This window comes from Dendrobates tinctorius, unplaced genomic scaffold (genome assembly GCF_039654945.1).
Source record: "Dendrobates tinctorius isolate UK_male_01 unplaced genomic scaffold, ASM3965494v1 ptg000059l, whole genome shotgun sequence".
Classification (NCBI taxonomy): domain Eukaryota; kingdom Metazoa; phylum Chordata; class Amphibia; order Anura; family Dendrobatidae; genus Dendrobates; species Dendrobates tinctorius.
Window position 1 is genome coordinate 4,640,935 of NW_027361727.1, and position 20,491 is coordinate 4,661,425.

A 20,491-nucleotide genomic window follows, 5' to 3' on the forward strand; every position below is an offset into this window, starting at 1 on the left:
CAACTCTACGCCAACCACTTAGCTTTAGTACACAGCACAGGAAGATTAATATTTCATCGGCAGGGACAAGAAGCTCTGACCAGTTTATGTAGGAAGAGGTAATGCCCAGGTTAGAAGCAGCTGAAATGGAGCTGCATGTTTCTGACCAGCATAGAAAGGGTTGTTAACCTCTTCAGCACTAGAAGAAAGTAAATCCATTTAATATGGGACACAAGTCACCACATCTCTAAAGAAGACCTGAGGATTCATTACTCAGTGCGGCCATCTAACTCCAGGTCATCCCAAGGGACGTGACACCCTCATGACATCCACAGGGCACCATCTGTACACCCCCATAAACCCTACGATTGGGGGAGCTGAATGTCACTTTCATAGATCTACTGAATGTTTTCTTACCGATCCTTGACGTTGGTTGGGAACAAATAGGCTTTGATCATCGCAAATGTGGAGACGGAATATCCTAGTACATTGGTACACCATAATAAGGGAATCCAGTTGTCAATGATGATGGTGGGAGAGAACCAGTGGAAATAATAGGTGTTAGCGAACCAGAGAATGTGTGTTACAATCCAGGCCTGGAGTCCATTGATCTGGTATTTATTAACCATACCTGAGAAAAGAAAGGGTATTGGGTAATTTGCATAAGTGATATACTGATATTGGGCAATGGCACTGAGCACCAAAATTGCAAAGTTGCATTGCAACACTGCAAGTAATGATTCTAAATGTGGTTGCAATAGTACAACATTTGGAAAAAATTGGAACCTGCTGAATTGTTTGACCACGGATCGGAAATCATAAACAAGTTATTTTGCATAAGGTTAAATGCAATTCAGGTGCAACTCCCGTTGCAACGTGTCTAATTGGTGTTTGCAATCCTAAACTTTATGCCCAAACCATGCTGGGCAACCCCAATTTAGCAGCAAATAACATACATATTTTTTTGGGGGGTGCGTTTTGGGCCTCATGCAATTTAACGCCATGACTCTAGCCTTAATTGCAGGATGTTTTAGTAACACATTATTGGACTTTTATCCATGATTTGGAAAAGTTTTACAATGATACAATGATATAAGAATAAAGTAAACAAAACTTATATCAATACTCACCAGCCGGTGTTCGTGCTCCTTCTTGGACACCTCCTACATATCCTGGGAGGAATTTATGGCAGATATCCGGAAGTAACATGTACAGAAACACCTAAAACAGCAACACGGTTTTACTGAAATCTGTTGTCCCACAAAGTAATCTACTCATCAATGTTTGGATCTGACACTTCTGTTGCCAGCTTCAATTCATAAAAGAAACCATCTATAATGGAAATCTATAATGACCTTAACCTTGATTCCAACAATTGGTGGTGCAGTAAAGATTTCTCCATACGTAGGGAGAATTTATTATCCTTTGTATGCTCAAAAACTGAAGTGGCAAAGTTTATCATAAGTTGTATTGCTCAAAGTTTTGCAATTTTTTGCCCCATTTGCATCAGACGTAAAATTTAAAAAATTGGACATGTCTTAGCAACACCAGAAAAGTTGTGGAACATTGTAGCAGAAATCTACGCCAGCTCACAGATGGTATAGATTTAATTTTTTTTGTTCATGGACAAACTAAAGATGTATCAAATTTATTAGGCGGTATGTAATAATAAATCTGTACCTCTGTATAAATGAGGACTAAACTCGCAAATCATTCAGTTTTTTTTAGTTACCTGAAAAGAGACCCAGGCCGCATAGATATAAACAGCCTTCCAGGAGATCAGCGGCGTCTTGTTCCATATGTCAGACAGCTGAGTTTTTCCCGAGTACAAATCAAGGACAGGGCTGGTGAGAGCGCACTGGTACTGATCACACGACATCACAAAATAATAGACAATTAGTGGCGCAAACATCAGTAGGAAGATGACGCTACCCAACGAGAACCAGTCCACCTCCCTGCAAGAAATCAGAACAGATGAAGAATACGTTAGTCAGCATTGTTTTATTTTAATGCGAAAACTGTTGAAAAAAATATTGGATCATCTTCTTTAATCAAGTAGATAAGCACAGTATTCACATATTTATTTATGATATCTGTTTTTAAAGATTTCTGGTCACCCAGTTGTCCCAAAATGTCAAATGTTTCTAGCAATTATTGACATGTTGGGAAATGGCTGGAGATTTAATGGCAGCCAAATTATTTGGTATTCGGCAGATATAGCTAAGAAATGGAATAGTATTTTGACAGCTTCATGGAAGTTGCATTGTGTCTATCCGTTCTCCCTTGGATGCAAGACTGCCGACAGGAGGAGTCAATGAACGGTAGGCTGCACACGTATCCTTCCACTCCATGCAAAGATTTTGCCATTACACACCTTAGATGAAACTTGGCCGAACCCGCCGATAGCTACGGGATCGGCCTACAGTCTAATTTGCATAGTATTCTCCTCTCTTCCGACAGATGACGTCAAGAGAGAGAAAGATCAGGTCCCAGAGGTAAACAGAGTCTGGTTGCGGCTGTCTCATAGAGAACACATGAATGATCAGCCGAGCGTTACTGTATATGGAGGAGTCAGACAGATAGCTGTCAGACAAGAGATCAGCTATCTAATTAACATAGGGGTGTTGCTATCCACTACTCCTGGTCACGGTCTTTTGACCTGGGGAGGCCAGTCACTCCCACACTGACTTTTGCAAGGGCACCATCTCACAGTTATCACCTTTTTAATGGAAAGGTGAATGTTAAGGACCCTTCAAATTCCCTTCTGGTCCTGGGAACATGTGACTGGATGCAGACAAAATGTTAATAAAATCTGGAATTATTATCTTTATAGATATACAGTTATTTTTCTTTAGTAACTAATACAAGTATTCTATTAATGCGATAAGGTAAAAGAATACTTGCGATTTTCTTACCAGGCTCGCCCCCATTGACCATCGTGCTCTTTTGCACCATTGGCTATTTTTCTGTGTTCTCCCTTTGATGCATTTTTCCGGCGCTCACCCATTTTTATACTGCAAAACAAAGACAAAAAAGGCATGAAAATCTTCAACAAATCCACCATGTTTGAATGCAGACATGTTGAGCTAGTTACTTTACATTAGAGTACTAACAAACATGGCAAATACAGTTGGCAATTTCTCTCCTTTCTCTGACTTCCTGCAAAGCTCATGCTCATCATATAAAGCAACAAATCTGAACAATCAGTGCTGCAGTATAAAGCATTTGCATAGGTTATATTCATATAGCGATTTAACCAGTCAGTGGCTCTGTCAAGTTTACTCCTGAAGTCCTGGAAAACGGGATTCGGACATATGCATTGACTGTAATGAGGCATCAGTCTGTGTACCGCGCTGCTGACTCGGCATTCAGCGAATGGACACCGCACCAGTAGATATTCTCACCTACAGATGCATATGTGAAAAGCGTGGAACATAGCTAAAAAAATATCTACAACTGAAGAGAATAAGTAATAGCCTTCCCAATGATCTAGTGACTAGACTATAATTTATTAGACTTCAGGTAGACATCCACTTTATCATCCTATCTGCAAGAAGCAGTTATTATTCTTCCATTTGCTTGCCTCGACGTTTGCTCAGTGACAAGCGTCACTTTACTTGAAGGAAATATGACATTTCCAATATGGCAATTATTAGAGGCAGCTTAGAGACTTGGATGGGTGAAGCTTTAAAAGCATAAAAGCATTCTTCCGACTGCACTTATAGGCAGGTGAGGCTGAGATGACGCTGAGTTATAGGTTAGTCACATCCGCATCATCAGACGAGAATTAATCAGTCCTATCTTTTATGCAAATATGTTTTTAATAGCCGAATGAAAGCCAGAAAGAATGGAAATATTGCAGGCTGACTGATATTGCAGGTTCCTATTGATGATGATGACTTAGGATTAAGTGAATTCGCTGCCACGATGGAATCAATATTCTGACATATGTATATATTATTTATGTATGATGCCATAATAGTAAGGAGACATTGTACTAATGGAATGAATCTTAACCTTAAACTTAAGGGGTTGCAACAAGATATATGGAGATCACTAAGAGAGGATATCCTTATAATAGGCACCAGGAAATGCTTCCTATAGATAGTGTGTACATTCTTGGAAGGCGCCCTGTTGACAATGGTGACGTCACGCTGTGATGGTCTTCAGGTCTTCAGTAAATTAGAGGGGCCTCAACTGTTCCTAGAACTGGGATCCTAACTATCCCTGTCCCAGGGGTACTCTTAAAGGTAGAAAGGAGGTGTCCGAGCTTGCTATTCTGCTGTTAAACCCAAATCTGTTCCCTCCACCACCACTTGAAGCATGGGACAGAAATGTAATCTTAACAAGACACAAATACAAAACACGGATAACAGAAAACCTCTATCATACAAAAGTACAAACCAACAATAGTAAGGAGGATGGGAATAGGGACCAGAAGATAAACACACACATACTACAACAACTTCATTCCAACCATTTGGCCTTAGCACAAAGCACAGGAAGACAAATCTTTCAAAGGCAAGGATTAACCACACAGTATACATAGAGGGAGTAAATGATTAGCAGTTGCAGCTGAGAACAACCAGGCTGTATGGTCTCAGCCAGGATGGAAAGAGTCCTTAACCCTCCCAGCACAGAAGGAAAGGCAATTCATTTAAAATAGTGTGATTCGTGTCCTATCTCTAAAGAAGAGTGCGATTCATTACCCCACGTGACCGTCTAAGGGTACCGTTACACTTAGCGATGCACCAGCGATCCCGACAATGATATGGATCGCTGGTGCATCGCTAAGTGGTCGCTAGTGAGCTGCCACACAGGCAGATCTCACCAGCGACATAGCAGGGGTCGGGGATCGCTACTTACCTGTCAGACGCGGCGATCCTGACGTCCTCCTGCCCGGCTCCACGTGTCGCTCGTCGGTGCCGCAGGAAGCTGACGACGAGAAATGGTCCAGGACGTTCTCGCGCGACCAGCGATGAGCAGCAGGGGAGCTGGTCGGAGGTAAGTATCGCTAGCAATATCGCTGCTACGTCACAAAATCGGTGACGTTACAGCGATATTGCTAGTGATATCGCTATGTGTAACGGGCCCTTAACTGCAGGTCTTCCAGGGGGACGTGACACTCTCACGACAGCTGATTATAGAGACAGGTCCAGCAATGGAGTCCAAGGGCAATGTTTTCATTGGAAAAAAGGGATATCGGTAAATTAAGTAAGTCAGCAGAGCTGGAGGGACTTGTGCAATAATCTTTGCACCATTGCTATCTTCTACTCTATGAATTCTTATCAGCTAAATTATGTGGATCATATAAACTCAACCCTGTGATTACAGTCGCACACTCCAATACATCATTCACAAGAGCTAGCTATACATGAAGCACGGTGGCTCAGTGGTCACCACTGTTGTATTGCAGCGCTGGGGTCTTGTGTTCAAATCACACCAAGGACATCATCTGCAAGGAGTTAGTATGTTCTCCCCATGTTTGCGCGGGTTTTCTCTGGTTTCCTTCCACATTTCAAAGACATACTGGTTTGGAATTTAGATTGTGAGCCCCAATGGGTGCAGCATTGATAATGTATGTAAAGTGCTACTAAATATGATGACACTATAGAACAAAAAGTGTAATAAGTAAATACCGGCGCTCCAATACATAGACACTACTATCTTGGCTGAGAGCGCATCCTAATTGGCTGCCTGGTACATGTGGTGCAACTTATTCCACGGGGAGATTTTGTCTTGCAAGTTGCTGTGTATTTAGCGACAGATTTATTTATTTGCATTGATGTTATACTAACGATTCTGTCATGTACTTGGCAATTTCAACAATCTGCAACATACGAATGACATTTTTGTAAAACTGTACTTTGTTGCAAATTTTTCACACACTTATGCAAAATAGAGGAAACGGAAGGGGAAACATCTGATTACCGTTTTTGGGTACGCAGCAGTTTCCCTCCTGATAGACTATCGCTCGATAATTGTCAGTCATTTTGTAAGAAAGCAGAGACTGTGAAGGTATTTTCACAAGTTTTTACAAGTTATTTAGTTTGCCATGGATTGTATCAGTTGACACACTTCCCAGCATAGCAACGTCCTTCATAAGTTTATCAGCTGCATGTTGTCTCCTTGTGCTGAAGTCCAGATGATTATTAAGGATTTATCAGGGAAAAGTAGACCTTGAAGTGGATCTGAAGGTCACAGGAGGAATAATAAAGGTAGTTATAGAAAATGTGCTCCTTTTATGGGTGTTACGAGTATAACCACAAACACGTTAGCGGACCTGACCGCTCTTCTGTAAATGGGGTTTGACCATAATAGGCCCCCTATCAGATGTATTCTTTCAGGAGATATGCTCCTGACAGTGACCAGAGTTGGGACAAATGCCTGGGCATCCATCCACTATATGGACCAATTGGAAAAATTAACCAAATTGTAAACTGCATGGTATATGTTTTTTGTTTTTTTTTTGTTTTGTTTTTATTTATTTTTTTTGCAGTGGCCTTCTGAATAGAAAAGAGCATTCTGCTGCACTCTTCTATACAGTAAAAGAAACAGTATGCTGACACATAGCTGCCAAACAGGCCGAATGAACACACTTTGGGCCTCCATTTGGTGAAGTGGTCTTTGGAAATGTCACAGTAAACATCTGGAAAAGTGTATAATGTAGGATAATAATAATAATAAATTTTATTTCTATAGCGCCGACATATTCCGCAGCACTTTACATTATAGAGGGGACTTGTACAGACAATAGACATTACAGCATAACAATAAACACATAGATCATAACAGATACCAAGAGGAATGAGGGCCCTGCTCGCAAGCTTACAGTCTATGAAAAGTGAATAGACGCCATGTTCTTATCATTTCCTACTTATCACTGATGTAACTATAAACATTCAGACTCAGACCAGTTGACCCAATCTCTATTACTTATAATAATAATAATAATAATAATAATAATAATAATAACAATGTCACATTTCCACACGCAAAAACATATATTTTCTGCTGGTGTCCACTCCAATTAATGCAAAAGTGATCTTCTCTTTTAATTGTGTTTTTGCTGCATTTTTAGATGCATTTCTCTTTTATTTTTAATGCAATTTTGATGCAGATTTAATGCAGGTTTTTTTTAGCGCAGAAACACTGCGATTCTACAACAAACATTTATAGCCATCTGCATTGCTTTTTGCATTTTTGTTTTCTTTTGTGCTTTCCTTTTCTTATGCATCTTTGTATATCCACAGCATATTAAAATGCATGTTATAAACCTTGCAATTTCACAACTCAGATTCAGGGCCAGTTTTAGACAAAGTGGGGACCTAGGCAAAAGTTTAAAGGGAATCTGTCACCCCTTTTTTCGAATATGAGCTGCCGGCACCGCCATCAGGGGCTTATCTATAGCATTCTGTAATGCTGTAGATAAGCCCCCGATGTACCCTGAAAGATAAGAAAAAAGTTATATTATACTCACCCCGGCGTCCGGTCCGATGGGTGTCACAGTCCGATCAGGCACCTCCCATCTTCATACGATGCCGTCCTCTTCTTTCCTTCCTGTCGTGGCTCCAGCGCAGGCGCACTGCAGTATTCTGCTCTGACCTCAACAGGGCAGAGCAGTGCGCCTGCGCCGGAGCCACAACAGGAAGGAAAGAAGAGGGCGGCATCGTATGAATATAGGAGGCGCCAGACCGCAACACCCATCGGACCAAGACCGGACCTCCCCCTCGGGTGAGTATAATCTAACTTGTTTTTCTTATCTTTCAGGTTACATCGGGGGCTTATCTACAGCATTACAGAATGCTGTAGATAAGCCCCTGATGTCTGTGTCACCGGCTCATATTCGAAAAAAGGGGTGACAGATTCCCTTTAAAATGAGGCCACTAAAAGCTCACATATTGCATCATGACACTCAAACATTTTGGTTATATTATTATTATTATTTATTTATATAGCGCCATTAATTCCATGGTGCTGTACATGAGAAGGGGTTACATACAAAGTTATAGATATCGTTAACAGTAAACAAATTTACAATGACAGACTGGTACAGAGGGGAGGGGACCCTGTCCTTGTGGACTTACATTCTATGGGATAGTGGGGAAGAGACAGAAGGTCGGGGGTGCAGCAGCTTTGGTGGTTTTGAGCCGGCGGCTCGGGCGAAGGCGACGCGGCAGAATTTTTATTGCAGGCTGTAAGCTTTCCTGAAACGATGGGTTTTCAGGTTCCGTTTGAAGGATCCGAGGGTGGTGGATAGTCGGACGTGTTGAGGCATGGAATTCCAAAGGACAGGGGATATTCGGGAGAAATCTTGGAGGTGGTTGTGTGAGGAACGAATAAGTGTGGAGGAGACTAGGAGGTCTTGGGAGGATCGAAGATTACATGAGGGAAGATGTTGGGAGATTAGTTCATAGATATAGGGAGGGGAAAGGTTGTGGATGGCTTTGCAGGTTAGTATTAGTAGTTTGAACTGGATTCGTTGGTGAATTGGGAGCCAATGGAGGGATTTGCAGAGGGGAGAGACAGGGGAGTAGTGAGGAGAGAGGTGGATTAGTCGGGAGGCAGAGTTGAGGACAGACTGGAGTGGTGCAAGAGAGTTAGCAGGGAGGCCGCAGAGGAGAGTGTTGCAGTAGTCAAGGCGGGAGATAATGAGGGCATGTACAAGAGTTTTAGTAAAGTGAGGACTGAGGAAGGGACGGATTCTGAAAATATTTTTGAGTTGGAGGCGACAGGAGGTGGCAAGAGTTTGGATGTACAGTTTGAAGGACAGGGCAGAGTCGAGAGTTACTCCGAGACAGCGGATTTCAGGTGCGGGAGAGAGCGTGATGTCGTTTAACCTAATAGATAGATCGTGTAGGGAAGATGCGCAAGATGGAGGAAAGATAATGAGTTCAGTTTTGTCTACATTGAGTTTTAGGAAGCAAGAGGTGAAAAAGGAGGATATGGCTGATAGACACTCCGGGATTCTGGACAGCAGAGAGGGGACATCTGGGCCAGAGAGGTAGATCTGAGTGTCGTCTGCATACAGGTGGTACTGGAAGCCATGGGACTTTATGAGTTGTCCTAGGCCAAGAGTATTAATGAGAAAAAGTAGGGGCCCCAGAACAGAGTCTTGGGGGACTCCAACAGAGAGAAGGTGGGATGAGGAGGTAGTGTGGCAGTGTTAAACACTGAATGTGGGGTCAGAAAGGTATGAGGCAATCCAGGACAGGGCAAGGTCTTTGATGCCAAGGGAAAGAAGAATTTGTAGCAGTAGGCAGTGGTCGACTGTGTCGAAGGCAGAGGACAGGTCGAGAAGGAGGAGGATTTATATTATATTTACATGCGCTGAATTCAGGCCATTCAACAATTGTGATCGACAATATTGAAGTCGTTTGGCTCATTTCCTGGCCTCTTTACACCGGCTAATGAAGAATGATGGGGATATCTGTCCCCATACAGTATTATGTTATAAGCAGCAGGGCTGTCGAGTCGGAGTCTATTTTCGTGGAGTCGGTATCAAATGGACTGACTCTGACTCCTTAAATACAGTATATAATACATTGGGTGCAGAATGTGATATAATTTTTTCATAATAATTTGGGAAAGTTATGAAATATCTGTTCTGTTCCTGATCTCAGAATCTCGGCTTTTACTAGAGATGAATCTGTGCTGCACTTTATGTACATGTTCAGTAGTAGTGATCAGTGCTATGGAGTCGGAGGTTTGGCTTACAGACTCCACAGCCCTGATCAGCAGCACATCTGCAGCTTACACCGGCGATGTGCTGCTGAGAACAATGATTTTCGTTCTGCTGTAAACAATCCAATCACCCAATGAATGAGCAGCATCTAGTCTCATTCACTGGAAGATTGCCTATATGTTTATATGTATGAACACTCGACTGTGCAGACGCAGACACACACTGCCATCGTGTGTCTACCCAGCTATCTACATATACTATTAACATATACGGTATTCAAGTTACAATAATGCAAAAGAATATATATGTGTGTGTGTGTGTATATATACTGTATATATATATATATATATATATATATATACACACACACACATATATGGCGCACACACATACACACATGTATAGGGCACACAAACATTTACAGGACACACACACATACAGGGCACACACATATGGCACACACTTATACACACACATGTACATGGCATACACACACACTTGTACATGGCACACACTTATACACATACATGTATAGGGCACACACTTATATACACACACATACATGGCACACACATGCTGCACAACAAATGCTCATTTGATACATATGATTCATATAAACACACATACATAGCTCAAAGACAGCACACACTACACATACCATACACGCACTGCACGCACCGCAGACACTCGCACCGCAGACACACGCACCTCAGATACATGCACCACAGACACCTCAGATACACGCACTGCTTTATACTGAAGGGAATGAGATGTCCCAGCAGACACCTCCCTGCCCTCTCCTCTGCAGGGACTGCCGACAAGAGCAGAAATTACTGACAGCAGGCCTGGAACCATTTTCACCAGGAGCAGCACACACAATGGGTGCTGTATTACTTCTCACAGTTCAGGTTGATGGGTGCCGGGTCTCTAGCTCTCCCTTCCCCTCAGAGACGCCGTGCAGGAGCACTGGCCAATGAGCTCTTCTATCACTCTTGATGGGGGAGGTTCAGTGGCCAGAGGTGTTGTCCTTCACTAACCACTCCTTTTTCAATGCCAGGCCCTCAACAAAGGTCCTGACATTCCCATAGTACATGGCCTGTGGTAACATCATGGTCACATGATCGTGATGTTACTACAGGTCCTCAACCAGTCTCTATATCAGAAGCTTCACTGATAATGTTATTCTCAGTGAAGCTTCTGCTGTAAATGCTGGGTCCCCAAGGGAGTGGGGGCCCTAGGCAACTGCCTAGTCTGCCCTGCCGTAACTCCAGCCCTGTTTATATTGTAAAATGCAATTTTGTGCACTTTCAATGCTCACAAAACGTTGGGTAGGTTATGAGAAATTTGCCTATGTGGTTGTAATCACACCCACTTTTCCTTGATTGATGCACCAATCACAGGCTGAACGGGGCGTTAATCAAGGATCATTTGGGGTCATTACAGTCCAAGCTCAATGATTGTTCAGTACTCCAGATAATGGGAGCTGAGCATCTGGCGTCAGGATATAACTGCGTGTTTTCCCTGTTCCTCAACCATCTGATTTATTAACACATATACTGTATATGTTTAAAACAAGTATTTGCATCAACTGTACAAAACATGGCTTTAGGTAAATAATACATTTCTCATGACAGGTTACCTTTGAACAACACGGTACTCTACCTAGGTTTGCACTTGCATTTTGTTAATATAACATGACTACCAATTTCTCAAATAAAATAATAATAAATAATACAATAAATTAAAAATGATAAATTGTAGTTAAACTAGAAAAATGAGCCAAAGGTAAAAAAAAAGACAAAGAATTACACAGAGAAGGGAAACTTAAATCTGGTCACTGCAGACTTCACATGACTTACACATGACCAGATGCTTGTGGGCTGTAACCACACAACGAGAGGACAAGTCACAGGAAGGAAAGCGCTGATTTCAGAAGCATAAAGCAGCCTATTTAATTGACCCTCAGATTTAGTCAGCGTTACATTACAGGAGGATGGCCACAAGTTCGAGATTGACGACCTATCTTTAGGTTAGGCCTATACAAACCTCCACAGCTGCACAGAGGCCTGAAGAGGCAGAGGGTCCACTTTGGCCACAACCATTAAATGGTTATTCCCATCCTCATAGATGGCTATTTTCGGAGAGTGCAAGTAAATAAAAACCCTTTTGTAATTTGCTGCTTATCAAAATTGTCATCCATTTTTGAGGTAACACTTTACTTTTGTTTAGAGTACGTTGCCTGGGAGACCGACCACCTCTGCTGTCTTACTTGTGCTTTGTGCTGAAGTTGGCCAGGATTAGGAGGTAGCAGCATGTTTTAGCGATTCTGGCTAGCTGCCAAACGGTGCTTAGAAGTAGAATTGGGTGAATGCATTCACTGGACTCGGGTCCATCAGCCATGGTAGTAGTCTCTGTTGGATGGGAGGCTTGCAAATCTCTTACATCTCAGGATCACCGATTTGGCGCATCATCATTGCAGCATAACACAAAGATGACATTGCGCCAGCTTAGCTAATCAAAAGCCTCGTCGCGGAAGTCCCAGAAGGTAAGAGATTTGTGAGCCCCCCCTCCCGCCTAGTAGGCAGAGACTACTGACCTGGCCTGGGAGTAGAGTCCAACAAGTTTATCCGCATAAATCTATTTACAAGCTCAACAGAAAGGAGCTTGTAAGCACTTTGCATGTTCTGCTGTGTAGCAGCAGTGGTCAGTCTCCAAGACAATGAGCTTTTAGCAAAAGAAAAGTGCTAATATCTCAAGAACCGATTGAATAAAAAATAAAAACAATCAAACATTAAATTGCAGTATTGCTTCTATTTACAAGCATTATCCGACAGTATTCACTGATGAAGATGGGAATAACTTTCTAAAGCAGTTGCTGCTCCTTCTCACAGTCTGAATTGGTCACTTACAGAATACGCCGTCATTTGCAAGTATCCTGGTGGAAGGTTACAAGGTGGTTGTAAATTTGCAAAGAGAACTCTGTTGTCTGTGTTTTCCCCTGGATGGTACTGTATAATAATAATATTATTGATGATAAACTAGAAGATTTATCTAGTGGAGATGTATGTAATAGAGCAGTTACTGACTTAGTAATTAGCATTTTTACTTTAGCTCCCATTTCCTTTGAGAATTCTGTAGCTGCAGGCAGTGGACATACAAAAAATCCAATGCACAGCACACAATGCCCAAAATCCCAAACAAAGAAGAAACTTCATTGCAGGTGAGACGATACCAACTGTGAGGTAGAGGAATGTGATCAGGACACACCTGACTAATTTACAAGTGAATATGATGCTGGGATGTGATAGACGATGCTCATACAGAAATGCAACTAAACTGTTTACAGTACAGATCACTTCCTGAAAGTTTGTAAAAAAAATAAATAAAGTTCCCAATGCAATTACTATATGAAAAAAACTTCTGCATCATTTATAAATATTTTTATATTTGCACAGGGAAACATGGCCTGAATATTTCCGGTTTGTTAAAAAAGATGACCATACTTCATAGATATTTGATGGACTTCAAGGTTAGATTTCAGAAAGGCAGATTTTAAGGTACTCAGAAAGAGAATTGGAGGGATCCAATGGCTGGATATGCTCAAGAACAAAAATGTCCAGGAAGGATGGGAAATCTTGAAAAATTAGATTCTCAAAGCACAATCGTTAACAATTCCAAAAAGAGGGAAGAATAGGAAGCATTTAAGGAAACCAGGATGGATGAACCCAGAAACTTCAACACATGCTAAAAAGGAAGAAAAAAAATGTTTATCAAATGGAAAGAGGGAGGCATATCTAAAGAAGAATATAATGCTGTCTGCAGAACCTTCAGGGCAAGAATCGGATTATCTAAAGCTGACAATGAATTGACGCTGGCAAGAGACGTCAAAAGCAATAAAAAAGGATTTGGGGGATATGTCAAAAGTAAAAGAAAAGTCAAAGATGCAATAGGATTTTTACAGACTGAAAATGATGAAATGGTAAGACAGGATGTTGAGAAGGCCAAACTTTTAAATTCCTATTTTGTATCTGTCTTCTCTCAGAAAGTAAATGTAACATCAACTGATCTTCTCTGTTCTATTAAAGGAATAGAAGAATCCAGGATATCTATAAACAGAAAGATAGCTAGGAAACACTTAGCTAACCTAAATGAATTCAAGTCTCCAGGTCCAGATGAATTACACCCCAGAGTACTGAAAGAGATAACAGAAGAAATTTTTGAACCACTCTCCATAATCTTTGAAAATTCTTGGAGAACAGGAGAAGTCCCAGAAGACTGGAGAAGAGCAAATGTTGTCCTATCTTCAAAAAGGGGAAGAAGGTGGACCCAGGCAACTATAGGCCGATGAGTCTGACTTCTATACCAGGAAAGATCTTTGAACAAATTATTTAAAAACATGTATGTAAGTACCTGGATAAGAATGAAGTGATTAAACAGAGTCAGCATGGGTTTGTAACTATTAAGTCATGTCAGACTAACAATTTCCTTCTATGACAGAATTACTGACTCGTTGGATCAGGGAAATGCTGTAGATATAGTATATCTTGACTTCAGCAAAGCATTTGACAAAGTATTTCACACAATCCTTATTGAAAAAATGACTAAGTATAGGATGGACAAGGCAACTGTTAGGTGAATTTATGTCTTAGTGATTGGACCCAAAGGGTGATCGTAAATGGCGCACATCCAGCTGGAAGAATGTCTCAAGTGGGGTGTCATGATCCAGCGTGGATCTGACAGTTTAAATGGATAAGTGAATTTTTTTTCTCCTTTGGCTAGGTGCCAAAGTGATGTGATTGCCCCCGGTGGCCATTAGAATTATTACACGTGGTGTCATTCATTCTAAGTTGCCCCGGTGGTGGTGAGTGGTAGTGCACTTTAGTTTCTTTGGTTTAGTGCATGTAATTATAATTCAGATGTTAGGCTCTATAAAAGAGAGCCAGGTGTCTTCAATCACTGTTGGTGATATTGTGTGTTAGTCATTCACAAGGAAGACTGGGTGAAAGAAAGAGCTGAACATGAGTCCTGTGCAGCCCAACCAGAGGGGACGAGTGGCAGCTATGTGGTCTGCAAGAAGGGCTGGCATGGCGTGGTGGAGTCACAGTTTATGGTGTCGGCAGGAAGTGCTGGCATGGCTTGGTGGAGTGGCGACGATGGTGAGAGTTGCACTCAGCATGCTGGACTTGGTTGCTGAAAACTGGACTCAAGCATGCTGGACTTTTTGGCAGAAGCTGGACTCATCTTTGGGACTCTGTTTACTGGGCAGCTGCAACTGGTGGTGGACTCTGCTCCAAGGCTGCACTATGGTGAAGGATCCAGTTATGGTGATGGATCCGGGTGGAGGAGAAGAAGCACGCAGGTGGTGGGCTCTGTTGCTAGGAGCGTACGCAACAGAGCAAAGCTAAGTGGTGTTTCCCCTGTATTCTCATTTTCCCTCATGTGTGTTTAGTGCAGTGGTGGGATTAGTTTCCGCACCGACCAATTCCCTAGTGAGGGTTTAGGTTCAGGGCGAGCTAGGGTTTTTAGGTTCCTGTGCGTCGCCCGGTGCGGAACCGGCATAGGGAACATTAGTAGTGCAGGGACACTGGCTCAGGGGAGTTCAGGGGGTCTCCACTTCCCTATTCCCTATTGCAGGGCCCACCATTGTTAATGTTACCCAGGTTCCCCCTTTATTATTTAAATTAGCCTTACTGGAGGCGGGGTTTCTAGACTACTGTATGTATAACGTGCAATACCTAAATTCGCCAGTTGGAGGCGGCGTATCCAGCAGCACGTTTTATTATTTAAATTCGCCCCACTGGAGGCGGTGTATCCAGGGTCACACTTGTCATGGATTCGCCTTGCAGTACTCGCTGCGTCCAGACACACGTGACCGTGACATTATCACCAACCCAACTTTTTTTTTCTGGTGAGCCTTGGCCATGTGGAGACCGCTGAGTAATTGCTGCCGGGCCTCACTGAGATGAGTGGGGAGCGGCAAGGTGTGTTAGAGCCGCTGCAGCAGCAGTTATCAGGGTCTGGGGCCTCTGCTCAGGCAACCAGGAAATCAAAATGGCGGCTTTGGCAAATTGCGGGTCTGGCAAAAGCCCCTTGAGTCGCTGCTGGGGAGCGGGACTTGTTCATACAGGTGGACGTAACCAGACAGGTGGGTGGAGTTGGTGATCCCCATGGTGCTGTCTGGGGTTCCCCGAGGTGAAGGGGTACATCCCTGTAGTGAGCAGACTGGTGATAGTCTGCGGGGCTCACGCCAAATCTTCAATAACACCGAAGAAGCCGCCCCCTCCTGGTCGTGTGGAGGAAGGCGACCAGCGAGTGTATTTTTCCTCCATGTCCCTGCGGCTTTGGTAAAAGCCCCCTAGAGTCGCTGCTGGGGAGCGGGACTTGTTCATACAGGCGGACATAACCAGACAGGTGGGTGGAGTTGGTGATCCCCATGGTGCTGTCTGGGGTTCCCCGAGGTGAAGGGGTACGTCCCTGTAGTGAGCAGACTGGTGATAGTCCTCGGGGCTCACGCCAAATCTTCTATACCACCGAAGAGGCCGACCCCTCCTGGTCGTTTGGAGGAAGGCGACCAGCGAGTGTATATTTCCTCCATATTCCTGTCCCCTTCTCCTCCAGGTGTGAGTGACAGGTGTGCTGCGGGGGAATAGGAACAAATCTCACCCCTCGCCATTAACCAAGCCTGGGAGGCGCAGACCTCATGGTGAAAAGGTTGGAGGGTGGTGTCCCTTGGTGAATAGCGGGGGTGTGAGTGTGGTGACGCAGGGGGACGCCTCTGTTGTCGAGTCCAGAATGAGTTCACCAAATATATGACAAACGAATGTGTGCAATAAACGTTCAGGTCCGGACCTGTGTGTGAACGAGCATGTATGGGTGGCCACCAAAAAACATCTTGTGGAAGTGTGTTGTGGAGTCTGATCAGCTCATAGCAAACATACACATACATAAACTCGTTCCCCAGGTCTTCGCTGTGGAGATGAGTGGTGCCTCCAGAACTCGTATTGCCAATACCAGTGGTGCGTTTGTCATTAAACTGAAGTGTCAGGTAGTGGTGGGGTGAACTCAGGATCTGGGCATCCCCGCTGTTGGTGTTTCCCTAATGAAGAGTGGTCTTGAGGGTCCAGAGGCCCCTCATTAAGGAGGGGGCACTGTCATGATCCAGTGTGGATCTGACAGTTTAAATGGATAAGTGAATTTTTTTACCTTTGGCTAGGTGCCAAAGTGATGTGATTGCCCCCCGGTGGCCATTAGAATTATTACACGTGGTGTCGTTCAGTCTAAGTTGCCCCGGTGGTGGTGAGTGGTAGTGCACTTTAGTTTCTTTGGTTTAGTGCACGTAATTATAATTCAGGTGTGAGGCTCTATAAAAGAGAGTCAGGTGTGTTCAATCACTGTTGGTGATATTGTTTGTTAGTCATTCACAAGGAAGCCTGGGTGAAAGAAGGAGCTGAACATGAGTCCTGCGCAGCCCAGCCAGAGGGGACGAGTGGCAGCCATGTGGTCTGCAAGAAGGGCTGGCATGGCGTGGTGGAGTCACAGCTTATGGTGTCAGCAGGAAGTGCTGGCATGGCTTGGTGGAGTGGCGACGGTGGTGAGAGTTGCACTCAGCATGCTGGACTTGGTTGCTGAAAACTGGACTCAAGCATGCTGGACTTTTTGGCAGAAGCTGGACTCATCTTTGGGACTCTCTTTACTGGGCAGCTGCAACTGGTGGTGGACTCTGCTCCAAGGCTGCACTATGGTGAAGGATCCAGTTATGATGATGGATCCGGGTGGAGGAGAAGATGCACGCAGGTGGTGGGCTCTGTTGCTAGGAGCGTACGCAACAGAGCAAAGCTAAGTGGTGTTTCCCCTGTATTGTCATTTTCCCTCATGTGTGTTTAGTGCAGTGGTGGGATTAGTTTCCGCACTGACCAATTCCCTAGTGAGGGTTTAGGTTCAGGGCGAGCTAGGGTTTTTAGGTTCCTGTGCGTCGTCCGGTGCGGAACCGGCATAGGGAACGTTAGGAGTGCAGGGACACTGGCTCAGAGGAGTTCAGGAGGTCTCCACTTCCCTATTCCCTATTGCAGGGCCCACCATTGTTAATGTTACCCAGGTTCCCCCTTTATTATTTAAATTCGCCTTACTGGAGGCGGGGTTTCCAGACTACTGTATGTATAATGTGTAATACCTAAATTCGCCAGTTGGAGGCGGCATATCCAGCTGCACGTTTTATTATTTAAATTCGCCCCACTGGAGGCGGTGTATCCAGGGTCAAGCGTGTCATGGGTTCGCCTTGCGGTACTCGCTGCGTCCAGACACACGTGACCGTGACATGGGGTACCACAGGGCTCTGTCCTGGGCCCTGTATTGTTCAACATCTGTATCAATGATTTAGATGAAGGAATTGAGAGTAAACTGATTACATTTGCTGATGACACAAAGCTAGGAGGGAAAGCTAATACTAGAGAAAAGAGGATTCTAAAAGATATAAATGAACTGGACCAGTGGGCAGCAACTAACAGAATGTTTTTTTAGCAGCAAAAAATGCAAAGTACTACATCTGGAAAATAAAGATGAAAAAAGCATATACAGAATGGGAGGAATAGGGCTAAGCAACAGCACATATGAAAAAGACTTGTGTATACGAATAGATCACTGACTCCACATGAGTCAACAATGTGATGCAGCAGCAGCAAAAAAGGCATATACAATTCTGGGATGTATTAACAGAAGCATACAGTCTAGATCTCGTGAAGTAATTACTCCTCTTTGGTCAGACATCATCTATAAAATTGTGTCCAGTTTTAGGCATCATATTTTAAAAAATACATCCACAAACTGGAGCAAGTTCAGAGAAGAGCGACCAGAATGTTGACCGGTCTGCCATCCATGTCCTATGAGGAACGGTTACAGGATTTGGGAATGTTTAGCTTGCAAAAAAAAGACTGAGAGGAGTCTTAATAGCTGTCTACAAATATCCCAAGGGCTGTCACATTGTAGAAGGATCATCTTTATTCTCATTTGGACAAGGAAAGACTAGAAGCAATGGGATGAAACTGAATGGGAGGAGACACAGATTGGATATTAGAAAAAACTTTTTGACAGTTAGGGTGATCAATGAGTGGAACAGACTGCCACGAGAGGTGGTGAGTTCTCTTTCAATGGAAGTCTTCAAACTGAGGCTGGACAGACATCTGACTGGGATGACTTAATGAATCCTGCTTTGAGCACGGGGTTGGACCAGATGTCCCAGGAGGTCCCTTCCAACTCTACCATTCTATGATTCTATCTCTGTCCACTCATTATGCAGATCATATTTGGCGGAGGGCGGTACGGTGACTCAGTGATTAGCGCTGCAGCCTTGCAGCGCTGGGGTCCTGGGTTCAAATCCCACCAAGGACAACATCTGCAAGGAATTAGAGTACATTGCCTGGAAGACCGACCACCTCTGCTGTCTAGCTTGTGCACTGTGCTGAAGATGACATTGGGCCAGCATAGCTAATCAAAGGCCTCATCGGAAATCCCAGAAGGTAAGAGATTCATGAGCTCCCCCTCTCCAGTCTAGTAGGCAGACTCCTGACCTGGCCTGGGAGTAGAGTCCCACAAGATATCTGCATAAATCTACTTACAAGCTCAACAGAAAGGAGCTTGTAAGCACTTTGCATGTTCTGCTGTGTAGCAGCAGTGGTCTATCTCCAAGACAATGAGCTGTAAGCAAAAGAAAAGTATTAATAGCTCAAGAACTGATGAAATAAAATATAAAAACAACAAAATATTAAATTGCAGTATTGCTTCTATTTACAAGCATTATCCGACAGTATTCACTGATGAAGTTGGGAATAACTCTCTAAAGCATTTGCTGCTCCTTCTCACAGTCTGAATTGGTCACTCACAGATTACGCCATCATTTGCAAGTATCATGGTGGAAGGTTACAAGGTGGTTGTAATTTTGCAAAGAGAACTCAGTCTGTGTTTGCCCCTGGTTGGTACTGTATAATAATAATAATATTGATAATAAGCTAGAAGATTTATCTAGTGGAGATGTATGTAATAGAGCAGTTACTGACTTAGTAATTAGCATTTTTACTTTAGTTCCCATTTCCTTTGAGAATTCTGTAGCTGCAGGCAGTGGACATACAAAAAATCCAATGCACAGCACACAATGCCCAAAATCCCAAACAAAAGAAGCCATGTCATTGCAGGTGAGAAGATACCAACTGTGAGGTAGAGGAATGTGATCAGGACACACCTGACTAATTTACAAGTGAATATGATGCTGGGATGTGATAGACGATGCTCATACAGAAATGCAACTAAACTGTTTACAGTACAGATCACTTCCTGAAAGTTTGTAAAAAAAATAAATAAAGTTCCCAATGCAATTACTATATGAAAAAACTTCTGCATCATTTATAAATATTTTCATATTTGCACAGGGAATCATGGCCAGAATATTTCCAGTTTGTTGAAAAAGCTGACCATACTTCATAGATATTATCTCTGTCCACTCATTATACAGGTCAATATTTAGCGGAACGTCTTATTAAGAGTGGGTAGGGGTGAAACTAAACAAAACAACAAAGGAAACAGTTGTTTACAGTCGCAATCTTTCTTTTGATCTGGGGAATCGGAGGTCCACTATACACATTAGGTTATTGGCTGATCCTGCTAAAATTATTGGATTTGGATGATTGATCTACTACGTATGGAACATTAAGCAACTGGCGAAATAGTGCACAGGTATCACTACTAGATATCCCTGTTCCTGCACAGGCCAGCTAAATTACATCTGGTTACAAAAAGTTATCACTCCACCTGTTGCTAAAATGTGGCCTTTTGCACCCC

The 20,491-nt window shown here is 43.2% G+C and overlaps 2 protein-coding genes across 3 annotated transcripts in view; one reads left to right on the forward strand and one right to left on the reverse strand.

Moving 5' to 3' along the window:
* Positions 1 to 20,491, reverse strand: part of DHCR7 (7-dehydrocholesterol reductase) — a 59,918-nt gene that overhangs the window by 30,593 nt on the left and 8,834 nt on the right. For both annotated transcript variants that reach the window (XM_073578333.1, XM_073578331.1), the window contains 4 exons: positions 2,895 to 2,993; positions 1,712 to 1,934; positions 1,110 to 1,200; positions 397 to 610 (listed from right to left, as the gene is read on the reverse strand). In XM_073578333.1, the coding sequence (XP_073434434.1) occupies positions 397 to 610; positions 1,110 to 1,200; positions 1,712 to 1,934; positions 2,895 to 2,986 (620 nt within the window). In that variant the 5' untranslated portion in view covers positions 2,987 to 2,993. The remainder of the gene's footprint in view (positions 1 to 396; positions 611 to 1,109; positions 1,201 to 1,711; positions 1,935 to 2,894; positions 2,994 to 20,491) is intronic.
* PTH (parathyroid hormone) overlaps positions 1 to 20,491 on the forward strand; it is a 198,370-nt gene that overhangs the window by 28,388 nt on the left and 149,491 nt on the right. The gene's annotated exons all lie outside the window — the stretch shown is intronic.